Source organism: Kalmanozyma brasiliensis, assembly GCF_000497045.1.
Source record: "Kalmanozyma brasiliensis GHG001 unplaced genomic scaffold PSEUBRA_SCAF2, whole genome shotgun sequence".
NCBI lineage: Eukaryota > Fungi > Basidiomycota > Ustilaginomycetes > Ustilaginales > Kalmanozyma > Kalmanozyma brasiliensis.
Window position 1 is genome coordinate 1,067,654 of NW_015961959.1, and position 11,391 is coordinate 1,079,044.

General features: G+C 58.7%; 6 protein-coding genes across 6 annotated transcripts; 2 read left to right on the forward strand and 4 right to left on the reverse strand.

Moving 5' to 3' along the window:
• Positions 1-72: 72 nt before the first annotated feature.
• PSEUBRA_002934 (Methyltransferase domain protein) lies at positions 73-2,118 on the reverse strand (the record flags this gene model as incomplete). Its single annotated transcript, XM_016437301.1, has 1 exon — positions 73-2,118. One exon carries the CDS (start codon positions 2,116-2,118, stop codon positions 73-75), a length of 2,046 nt encoding a protein of 681 aa, XP_016292808.1.
• Positions 2,119-2,470: 352 nt separating this feature from the next.
• On the forward strand, positions 2,471-4,453 carry PSEUBRA_002935 (LPPG:FO 2-phospho-L-lactate transferase CofD/UPF0052; the record flags this gene model as incomplete). The annotated part of the gene is made up of 1 exon (XM_016437294.2): positions 2,471-4,453. One exon carries the CDS (start codon positions 2,471-2,473, stop codon positions 4,451-4,453), a length of 1,983 nt encoding a protein of 660 aa, XP_016292809.2.
• A 96-nt stretch (positions 4,454-4,549) lies between these two features.
• On the reverse strand, positions 4,550-5,779 carry PSEUBRA_002936 (Galactose-1-phosphate uridyl transferase, N-terminal; the record flags this gene model as incomplete). Its single annotated transcript, XM_016437313.2, has 1 exon — positions 4,550-5,779. One exon carries the CDS (start codon positions 5,777-5,779, stop codon positions 4,550-4,552), a length of 1,230 nt encoding a protein of 409 aa, XP_016292810.2.
• A 429-nt stretch (positions 5,780-6,208) lies between these two features.
• Positions 6,209-7,019, reverse strand: PSEUBRA_002937 (Transmembrane protein 6/97; the record flags this gene model as incomplete). The annotated part of the gene is made up of 4 exons (XM_016437315.2): positions 6,209-6,320; positions 6,395-6,485; positions 6,561-6,605; positions 6,689-7,019. The coding sequence occupies 4 exons, from the start codon at positions 7,017-7,019 to the stop codon at positions 6,209-6,211; spliced, it is 579 nt and encodes a 192-aa protein (XP_016292811.2).
• Positions 7,020-7,380: 361 nt separating this feature from the next.
• PSEUBRA_002938 (Zn(2)-C6 fungal-type DNA-binding domain protein) lies at positions 7,381-9,585 on the reverse strand (the record flags this gene model as incomplete). Its single annotated transcript, XM_059464935.1, has 1 exon — positions 7,381-9,585. One exon carries the CDS (start codon positions 9,583-9,585, stop codon positions 7,381-7,383), a length of 2,205 nt encoding a protein of 734 aa, XP_059321332.1.
• A 775-nt stretch (positions 9,586-10,360) lies between these two features.
• Positions 10,361-11,385, forward strand: PSEUBRA_002939 (uncharacterized protein; the record flags this gene model as incomplete). The annotated part of the gene is made up of 2 exons (XM_016437289.1): positions 10,361-11,248; positions 11,323-11,385. The coding sequence occupies 2 exons, from the start codon at positions 10,361-10,363 to the stop codon at positions 11,383-11,385; spliced, it is 951 nt and encodes a 316-aa protein (XP_016292812.1).
• Between the last annotated feature and the right edge of the window lie 6 nt (positions 11,386-11,391).

An 11,391-nucleotide genomic window follows, 5' to 3' on the forward strand; every position in this document is an offset into this window, starting at 1 on the left:
CCTTGTATCGCACGCTTCGTTTTGTCTTACGCTTCTCTTCCGAATGTCAAGGATTTCCCATTGCTCATTGCGCTAAAGCTTCCTGAAAGCGACACTGCTGGTCGTGGACCCCTTTGCGCCGCCAAAAGTGAAGCTCGGACTAGGCAGCACCTGTTCCACCTCGAACCCGCTCGTTGTGAACCTCGACTTGAGCTCTTGTTCGGTAAAGTTGCAGCTGGTGATCAAGAACAGGCCGTTCTTCTTGACGAGTTTGGCGACGGCATCGGTGTACAGGTCGATGGGCAGACGGTTGTTGATGGGTTGGGAGGAGAGGGCGATGGCGTCCATGGTGCCTTTGTCGCATACCAAGTCCCAGGCTTCCTCTGCGCCGAGCTGGCTCTTGGGCAGCGTGACGAGGGATTCCACAGAGGAGGAATCCAGCAGGTCGGCGGTTTGGAATCGCACCTCTTCGCACGTTCCCCCGCGTTTTGTAGCGATAGAACGGGCAAGCTCAATAGATGCATCCGAGTAATCCACCCCGACCAACCGACTGGCTGTCAGAACGTCTTCCAGGTCGGCGGACGACTCGAGCATCTCAAACAGCAAATGCCCATTGCCCGTGCCCAGGTCGAGAACCGTGGGTGCAGAGCACGGGTTGTCGGTGTAGTAAGTCTCGAGGAAGCGGATCATCCGCATCACCGTGTCTTCGCCGAACCACACCTCGCCCTCCTCGCCGATGTCGTGGAAGTTCGTTACTTCGCGGGCGTACACAGCATCCCAGTGGGATTTCGTACCCAGTTTGGATTCGGGTAACGCTTCCTCCGACGTGACGGTTGGGTCCTGTGTCTCGGTGCCCACGTCGACCTTGTGGCTACTTGCAGGAGAGGCAATGGGAACAGCAACACTCTGCCCGATCTGCACCACGTCGAACTCTCCCTCGTCGAGACCCAACTTCTTCGCCTCCTCCGCCAGCAGCCGCGGTGGCTCGTTCACGTCCTCTGGCGTCAGACGGTAAGCGCCCCAGTGAATCCCGTAGCTTTTGCGGCTCTTCACGTCCTGATGCACGCGCACCGAGTCCTGCGGCGCCAAATGGATGGTCGACATGACGTTCCGAGGCAAATACGCTCCGATGGGGATCAGACTCACGTCAAATGGCCCCAGCGTCTCGCCGATCTCTCTGAACGCCGGGCAGGTCGTCAATGTGTCCTCTTGCTCGCGTGGCATGCCCCGGGGGACAGAACGGTATCCCGTATCGCCGGCAAAGTAGACGCGAGCCCCACTGCCGGGGGCGTGGAACGTCCAGCCGCCCCACAGCGTGCGATCGCGATCCGTCGCACCCCGTCCGCTGAAGTGCTGCGCTGGAACACAGGTGACGTTCAACACGTCCTCCCCGCCCAGCGAGACGGTGGACGACTGCCACCAGTCGCACTCGCTAACCTCGTCCTCCCGCAGCCCAAAGTTGTCCTGAAACCAGCGTTTGGTGCCAAGCGTGCAGAACACGTGCGGACGCTTGACGCCAGATGAAGTCGGGTGGAGCAGCGAATGAATGGTGTTGTAGTCGGTATGATCGTAGTGGTTGTGCGAGAGCACCAACAGATCTGGCCATGCGTTGGCACCCGATGCGGAGGCAGCGGCGATCTCGTCAACTGTGACGGGCGCATCGGTGTACCGTTCGGGCCCAAACCACTGGACTGGCGAAACGCGACGGCTGAGCACCGGATCGCAGAGGATGGTGATGGTGCGCGACGAGGAGATGGGGATTTGAAGATGACAGATCGCGTGACCTAGCCAGGTGAACGTGATGTTGTCGCCGAAGGATGAGGAGGGGTCGACCCAGGTGGGCTTGTGAACGGGAGGGAGGGTGGCCCCGCCAGAAGAGATCTTGGGGGGGAGAGGCACCTCGTCCCAGTCGAAGAGGCGGGCGCGCAGGAAGCCTAGGATGCCGTGCGGGGACGCGGATGGCCAGGGAGACTTGAACTTGCGCTTGGAAACGTCGAGTGTGGTCGTGCTGGCTGAAGGCTTGGGCACGTTGGACCAGTGAGGAGGTGGGCTCGTTTGATAGAATGCAGGTGCGATGCTGCTCTGCTCTGGCTTGGACACCGACCAGGAGGCGGAAGTGGCGGTGGTGGTCGACGACATTCTGATACCCGAGACGTTACAAGGATACGAGAAGCGTGATAGTGTGGTACGAAGGGCCCGAGCTTGCATCAAGCGAGGCCAAGAGTTGTTCAGGATGATGGTATGAGAGGGTGAAGGTCGATGGTCGATGGACTCCTTTTCAACGAGATTGGAAAGCGCAGTCAGGAAAATATCTGTCAAAGCCAAATTGCCGCGGAGATGGCGTGGGAACAGCGATTAGGCTCGCACCCCGCGTTGACCACGTCCACGCGACACAAACAGTGCAGCAGCAACGTGGAAGCCGTCTAGCTCAGCAACCACCACTGTCACACGGAAGAATCCTGCCGAAAGGGCTTCTCGTTATCTGGGATCAATGGCGAGCCCCGCGCCGACGGTCGGACTGACTGTTCCGGACGACGCTGCGACCGACATCGAGCTCGATAGCACAGGCGCAGGGTCCCCACCCAACATCAGCTTCGAGGTCCCGCTGCCCCACCAAGGTGCAAGCAGCGATATCAAAGTTTCAAATGCAGGAACAAGCGACAATGCAGCTCAAGAGGCATCACGTTCAACGCTAGAAGCTGCCCTCGGCGAAGTGCTCGTCATCAGCGGAGGCAGCGGCTACAATGACCTCGTTGGAGCGACACCTGGCGCAACATACGTGATGCCCATCTCTGACAATGGCGGCTCGTCATCCGAGATCATCCGCGTCCTCGGTGGTCCTTCCATCGGCGACCTCCGTTCCCGCCTCAATCGACTCATCCCCACGCCCTCTCGTCACGACCTATCCTCCTCACCCTCCACCGTCCCACCACCTTCCTCAAACGAAGCGATCCACAATCTCCTCTCCTACCGTCTCCCCTCCACCGGTTCCTCCCGCTCGATCAAGCAGGAATGGATGGACATCCTCGAAGGTCGTCATCCGCTCTGGCGCGGGATCGAGCCCGAACGCAAAGAGGTCATTCGTGGCTTTCTGGTCCAGTTCGAATCCGAAGTGCTCCGTCGCGCCCATCGCCACTTTAACTTTCGCGGTGGTAGCATCGGCAACTTCTTCCTGGCGGCTGCACAGAAGTTTTTCAGGTCGATTCAGAGCGCCATCTTCCTCTTTTCGGCAACGACGCAGATTAGCGACTCACTGGCAAGCAAAGTCATTCCGGTCATCAATACAAATCACACCGCGACGATCGCGGCCGAATTGGAGGGTGGGGAGATCCTGGTCGGGCAGTGCGAGATCTCGCATCCTGCACGGAGGAAGGAGGGGAGGAGGGGAGCGCCAGCGACGCTAGGTGGGCTGGGACAGGCTCCGGGAACGCCATCCTCGGCGGTGTGGGATACTCAGCAGCATCAGCATCAAGATCCGAACCTGCTGACAGCAGACGCGATGCAGGGGCTGGGACTGGCGGACGCCGGACCATCCACGCCAGGCTTCGGCCCACCAGCGCACTTTCACATCAACGAGCCATTCGCTTCGTCCAACTATACGTCGATGAATGGCAGTGTCGAGGCGGTCAAGGATGCTGCGACGGGCAAGCTGGGTTCGGGTTCAGCAGCCACGCCAGCTAGAGGCGTCGCAGCGGGCGCCAGTCCTCTCTTTGCACAGCTGGACGACGAGCGCGCCGCTGTCTACGCCGCGCAGACACGCAAGGGTCTCACCACAGTCGGCAACCTGAAAGACGGCCTCGACCCGGAGGACGACGATGCCGACTCGCAAGATGGCCAAGACAACCCGGACTCGCCTGCCGCCAACAGTGCTGCAGAGGACGACCCCTCCAAACCTCCCCCCAACCTGTCGACAAAGAGAACGCCGGAGAAGACGGGCAACATCATCTTCACCAAGACGGACGAGTCTTCGGCTCTGCCCTCGCGCATCGCACGCATCCTCTACGTCAACGCCTATCGAAACGAGATCCACCCCGCACCCAATCCCTCCTTCCTCGCTGCACTGGGTCGCAGTCGAACGCTGATCTACTCGTGCGGGTCGTTGTGGACGAGCATCGTCCCGTGCCTTGCGCTGCGCAGTGTCGCGAGCAGTATCGCGACCAGTCCGACGTTGCGCTGGAAAGTTCTGCTGTTGAACTCGGTCCAGGATCGAGAGACGAGGGGGATGGATGCGAGGGATTTTGTGGAGGCCATTTGCGGGTCGTTGAATCGTAGCGACCCGGGAGAGTGGCAGGTGAGAAGGTTGATAACGCATGTGGCGTACTTTGAGGACGGTCAGGTAGGGGTGGATGAGAGGGCGTTGGAGGAGTTGGGCGTGCGGTGTGTGAGGGTAAAGCCGAGACTGAGGGGGAAAGATGGGTTGCCCAAGTTCGACGAGGAGAGCGTCAGGGAGGCGCTCGCCAAGATCACAATGTAGCACCATGGAATCGCATGTTTGTATTTGTATCACACCGAAACCATGGATTGTCAAACGGAAGACGGAACATCGCGAGAGAACCGATTGGTGCTCCTGTCAGTTTGGGCCCTCCTTCATCGTCGTCAGATAGTGGCGATCCGCGCACTCACGGATCCGCTTCGCCGCCTGTTCCGCCGTCAAATCCCGCTGCGGCTCGGCCATCATCTCGAATCCGACCAAGAACTTCCTCACGCTCGCGCTCCTCAACAGCGGCGGATAGAAATGCACATGGAACTGGGCAGAGTCGTCCTCCTCACCCTGGCTCTTCTCCGTCGGCTGCTGGTGAACGCCCATCGAGTACGGAAAGGAGCACTGGAAGAGGTTGTCCAGCTTGCACGTCACTTCTGCCAGAATCTGCGCCAGAGCCACCACCTCCGAAGAGGTCATTTCGAGTACGTGTCGGATCTGTCGTTTTGCCGGCAGAAGAAGCACTTCGAACGGCCACACGGCCCAGTAGGGTACGAGGGCGACAAAGTGTTCGTTTGCCACCACCACACGCGGCTGTCCTTCCGTTGTCAGCTCCAGCTTGGCCAGCGTCAAGAGCATCGACGGCCTCTTCTGGTCATCGAGCGCGCCAAGGTTGATCTTCTCGTCCTGGTTAACAGGATTGCGACACCACTCCTTCAACGAAGCCAACTCCTTACTCGGCTCCTCCGGAATGTAGTCCAACGACCACACCTGCCCGTGCGGATGCGGGTTGGAACAGCCCATGGCGCTCCCCTTGTTCTCGAAGATCTGCACGTACTTGACAAACGGGTTCTCCACGCTGATCTGTCGGTAGATCGTCCGCCAGCTCTCGATGATGGGTACGATGTGCTCCTCTGGCGAGAATGGTACCGTACTGAGCTGAGCGAGGGTGAGATTGTGCTGCGGGTTGAAGCAGATCACATAGCATCGACCGCGGGCGGGCTGCGACTGCAGGAGAGGATGCTGGTTCGTCTCGGGTGCGACGGCCTGGGGTTTGAGCGCCGCATAGTCGTTCTCGAAGAAGAAGGTGGAAGTGTAGTTGTCGTTGGTGCCGCCCGTGGCGCGAGCGTTGCCGGGACAGAGGTAGCATTTGGGATCGTAGGGAGGGAGGGAGGTGCCTTGAGGTGACTCTTCTTGGCCCTGCCACGGGCGCTTGGTGCGGTGCGGTGAGCAGAGCACCCAGCTGCGCGTGAGGGGGTTGTAGCGCCGATGAGGATGCTCGGTCGGGTCGAAATCGACGAGCTCGTCGTGCGAGCTGCTCGCGGCAGCGTTGGATGTCATGTTGTCTGTGGCGAGAAGATGTCGTGTGAGACGATGCATGTGATGGTGAGGATTCTAGTGGACCGGCGGCGTTCTTTATACTTTTGCAACTTTTTTGATTTCTAGCTTGGCCAAAGCACAACCTGGAAGAAAGCCGAAGACCTGCATATCAACGTCACTCGCACCCAACACCGGCGAATATCAAAACCCACTCACTCGTTCACTCCTTCCGCCCCCTGATAGTCGTTGCCAACGTGTCGATCTGCAGTCCGCGAGCCCATGAGCGTTATCTCAGATCTCGGATCCTTGCACAAGAATCTAAATGTGCGTTTGGTCGAGGGACAGAGACAACTTTCATGGGCGTGCAGAGCCCTCTCGGCAATCTCGCCGCACGACACATGCACGTCGTTCAGGAGGAAGGATCGCCGGTTCATCTCCTTTCGTAAGGGTCTCTCCTGTTTGTCTCTCGACGATCTAATGAATATGATTTCACTCGTCCTTCCCACCCTTCGTCGCCTCCTTCTCCGAAAGGAGCCCCATGATGCGCAACATCATGTCGACAGTGAGCAGCGTGGGAATGAGGCAGAAGGGAACGTAGTTTCTGTGTCCCACCGAGAAGTGTTGATCTATCAGCTCGCTGCTCTGTGTGCACGCGCGCTTGAGACGAGGACTTACTGGAGCAGAGCGGTGATCTGGGCGCTCGTGAGGTTGCGCCCATCGCTGCCAAAGAGGATGCTGCAGATGCATTGCAATGTTGAGGATGCGGCTGATGGCGAGGGCACAGAAGAGTATGTCAGTCGCCGTCTCTTTGAGATTGCAGCAAGTATTTGTGTGTGCTTACCCAGCGTGCCGTAGCAGACCATCAGCGGATAGGTGCGTTTCTCATCTGCACACGGCCAAAACGCAGACCGGTTCATCAGCACGTCAGCAATCGTCTCGCGATCTTTCAGGAAGACATCGTCGACTCACCATGGATCAGCCCCCAGATGGCCACCACGAAACACGGAATTTGGAACACCGCCTCGCTGATCAGGAGCACCCGGAACCACACATGGTCCGCAGATCCCCTCGCTGCCGCTAGCAGGAACGGGTCCTTCGAAGACGTCAGGTAGTCCGCCAGGACCTTGCGCAGCGGTTCTGGGAACAGGCGCTGTGAGTACGGCGGATAGGCGAGCTGCGCATCGATCGCAACGGAGGCAGCCAGGTGGATGACAAAGTAGCTCAGGTAGAGGATGTCCAGTGGGCGCGAGGTGAGTGGTTGGCGCCGTGCTAGGGCTGTGGTCGCGGGACGTGTGGACATGCTCGGCGTCACGAGGGTGCTTTTTCTGATCGCACGGGTCGAGAGCTGGGATGAGTCGGTCAAAAAGGAGCAGTCCAGCAAATATTGTCCGGCGAGGTTGTCGCAAAAGAGCAGGAAGGATCGAGGGATGGAGGGACAGAGGCTGGCTCGTTCGCGAAGACCACCGCCGGCATCCACCAAATTGGTAGAGCTCGCGGCGCATCCACGGCCCGAATCCCGGTTCTGCTTCTTCTCTCAATCATCACCAACATATCCAGACAGGTAAGAGGCGGAGATCACGGTAAACGACCTTGCGATAGATTGAGCAGGGCTGCACCTGATGTAGCACTGATACGATACATGAAGAAGTGCAATTGCGAAGCTAGAAACCTGATCCTGCCTGCCGACCAGGCACAGTACTCGAATCGATCTGCGTATCCAGGAACGCATTCAGATCGAACGGCGTTGTCGCTGTCCCCGTCGATGCTGGTGTCTTTTGCGCATATTGTCCCTGAGCCGGACTCGCAGACGGTGGCACGCTTGCTGCTGTATTGACAAACGGCAATCCGGCGAGGAAGTCGTTCATCGCATTCAGATCGTCGGTGCCAGGAGTGGTAGCCCACGATGCTGCAGTCCCGATCGTGGCTGCAGGGTCGTTGCCGCCGTTCCACGGCGTTTCTGCCATCTCCGCAACAAAGGCCGCGGTAGCAGCAGAGTCCTGGAATGCAGCAGCTGGCTCGAATACGCTCGAAAAGCGTGCTCGCTCGTGACGCAGCTTGGTGTCGTTTGTCGGTCCAAGTCCTGGGATCATGTCGTACTCCGAGTAGAGGCTGGACAGCAGCTTGCGCAGCTTGGAGGCTTCTGCTTGGGTGTCAGGGTGGCACTGATACGTGCTGAATGCGTAGATCATCCTTCCCGCTTTCGAGAGCAGGTCAGCAGTGAGCTCGTGTAGGCCCGCCTTGCGCGTCAGCTTGGCCATCTCGAGCGTGTAGTACGCTCCACGCTTGATGGAGCTGCGGAAGGCGATCGAGCTGTAGTCCAGCAGGTTGACTGAAGCAAAGGTGGGCGGCACCGTGATGGCTGCCAGCTGCGGGCAGATCTCGGACATGCGGTCGAACGCAGTCAGCAGCAAAGAATCGACACGCTGGCGTGCTCGCAAATACAATGTCCCTTCCGGACGCGAGCTCTGAGCTGGACGCTGCAAGCCGTGTGCTCGCACCATGGCGTGAATGCATTGGTACTGACTCCAGAGAAGACAGTACAGAAACGCCTTGCGCACCAGAATCGAGATGATGTCTTCGCTGGTGTTGTCGTGCGGGATCAGCGCCCGTAGAGAGGAGCCGTGACTCTCTGCTGCGGATGTGTTCCATCGCAACAGTTCCGGCATCTGCCTCTCGAAACGCTCCAGCTGCTCGAGCACTTCGAGAATCGCAGAGGGCGCAATGCCGAGACGGCGAGATCTAGCTGCACAGATGGGCAGATTGTTGGTGCGCAGTATCGAAGCCAGAACGGACAGCTGCCAGGCCCACTGATTCCCTACCAACCCACCAAGGTCAGCCATCATGGCCTCCGGGTCGATGTCTTCCTGCAAAAGCTGGTGTCGTTCGAAGAGATCAAAGCTGCGAATGACATCGTTGCTGGCAGCGACGGCAAGGACAAGCGGCATGCGTTCGTCGTTGATCTCGGACAGGCTGCCACGTTCGGCAGTACGGTGCTTGAGTCTAATTGCCATGACGACCGGGTCCTCCTTGGACCGATTGAAGCCGTGATGGTTTAAGAGCCGGATCATCTTGGTGTGGCTCATAGGATGAACGTAGCCGGCGTCGAGGCTGGAGTTGGTGGCCTCGTCGATACTCTTGGTGCGAGCAGGCACGTCGAATGTCAGTAGGATGGCTTCTAAGACGTCCAATGCCACGGTGATATCCTTCGTGCATGCCTGTGATACGAGTCTTTCGAGTCTTCGAAAGATGCGAGCCTGGAGGTCGAAGCGATGCGACAAGTAGCCGAGCTGCACCACGCCTGCGCAGGCAACCGCAAGGATGATGATGTCGGCGGGTGGAAAGATGTCGTGACTGGTCGAGGAAGATGCTGCATTGTCAAGCTTGCTAATGTATCGTTGGTACCTTGGGTAGAAGTGGCGCGGATCCATCACCGGATTGCACCAGTAGGTGGTACGGAAGTGGGACTTGACTGAATCGTCCAGGATCGAGCGCGTGAGGCCACGAACATTGAGCATGTCTGGCTCGGTCGATGGGCCTGGCGTCACGAAGGGATCCGGCACGAAGCTATCGTCTCGGATTGGATTCGAAAGAACATCCTTTGAAGCGCTCTCGCCTGCATCGGATTGCTTGCGCTTCTTCTTGGCCGCGCTGGCCGGTGTGGAAGCCGGCTGGTTGTTGGGCCCGTCATCGTTATCAGATTTGTCGGCGTTGGGTCGAGTATCGTCGGTGATGATGCAGTCGTATCCTCGTGTGTAGCAGAAGGAGCACAGCGAGATACCTTCCGCATTACGTTGGTCCTTGTCGCACTTGACTTTCTTGCGACGACAGGGGTCGCAAGAAGCTCTTGGTGTTCCGCGCTTGCCCATGGTCGGAGAGGAGCTGCACAGCGATGAGACCGACGAGAGTGCAGGTGCGGGACGTCTCTTCAGCAGAGACCTCAAGATGATACGTCGAATGGTGACATGTCTGCGTGACTGTCGTCTTTTTGTCCCTTTCTGCTTTTGGTGAAGAAGTGTCGGCGCTACGAGGTGGTCAAGATCTTGATGTGCAGAGATGTAGCAGAGGAGCCGAGAAGAAGCGCAGGCAATATTGTCAGATGCGAGCCGAGCACAGCCTAGCGCATCGATCAGTAGCGTGCACCTCCGCAAGCGTTGCGACTCGAGAAGAAGGTGGGCTGCCGCCGGAGTGCTTGATGCTTAGCGTCGAGCTACGATCGGCGGAGCAGGAGCCGTCGAGGCGGGGCGCACTAAGATCTGCGTGGAGAGCGAGCCGAGGTAATCTTATCGCAGGTGTTTGTTCCACGTGCTCGTTGCTGCTGGCGAATGCGAATCGCAGAGGCGGTGTTGATGATGTTGCAGATGGATGAGCGAGATGATGTGGTTGCGGATGCAGAAGATGTGTTCCTTCATGTGCGGTTTGCGGCTAAGCGATACGCAGTCGCGCTTAAAGGGTCTAACAGAGCGTAAATTTCTGCGGGGCATAACCGGCGGACGGCGACTTGTGTATAAGCGAACAAGTCCGACTTTGAGCTTAGGATGGTCGGTGCGAGGCTAAGCCTTCTTCTCGTTTCACATCGACATCCAGCTTCTTCCCTGTTCACCACGCAACAACATCCTCCATCTCCTAGAAGCACGCGTCAACATGTCGAAAGGTCGTTCTCTCCCCACGGCGCTGAAGCAGCTCCTGCAGCAGCCCACCTTCCCCGCTCGTGCATCCCGGTCCTCAGCCTCAACTCAGCTCCCCGCCGGTCGCCCCGCCGCTCCCTCCCCGACACCCAAGCTCTCCGCCGTCGCTCAGCACTTTGCCTCTCTCCAAGCGGAAGCCTCGTCCAAGGGCCTCGGATGGGGCGAGTGGGTCTCGATCGCAACGGCCACGCTCTTCACACTCAACAACCCGGGCAGTCTCGCTGCTCTCCACAGGTTCGCCGCACCCACCAGTGCCGACCTTGCCCATCGCACCAACGTCGCTCTTCTGATGCGCGAAACAGGCCTCAAGTGTATCGGCTTCATTGGAATCCCTAAGGTGATCAACAACCTCGCTGCTCTTCGCAAAGCCGTCGAGGCCGATGCGGACCTTGTCAAGTCTCTGCCCACCCAACCGCGAAGGCAGATCAAGGGCGAACGCCTGGAGAGCGTGCACAAAGCCGCATACGCGCTGTGGGACGACATCTACACACCGCACTCCGAGAAGCTGCTGAAGATTCTTGGAACGTCCCACCCGGACCTGCCCGTGTTCATCGTCGAGTCGGAGTACGGACCGCTGTTCTCCAGCCCGGCGTCATTCGCCTTGTCGTCTGACCCAGAGGAGATGAAGAAGGAGCCAGAGTGGGACGTCAACAGACTACGAACGTCACTCGTGGCCATCTCGGCGTTGCGAGCTCAAGGAGGGGTGGGACCACAGGTGACAAGCCACGTGTGGGGACTCATGAAGGCCAAGGACTCGATCAAGCCGGACGACGCGAGCAAACGGGGGCTCGAATGGCTCACCACGGAAGAGGGAGCGCTGTGGGTCGTCCGCACTGTCGATGGCGTGAGTATCACACCTCTTCTTGACAAGCTTCGAAACAGCTCACTGACCGTTTCATTTCGATTCGATAACCGCAGATCTGCGAAGCCGTGGAAGGCGCGGAAGAGTTCGAAGGACAAGGCAAGGAAAGCAAGCTGTAGCGTTTC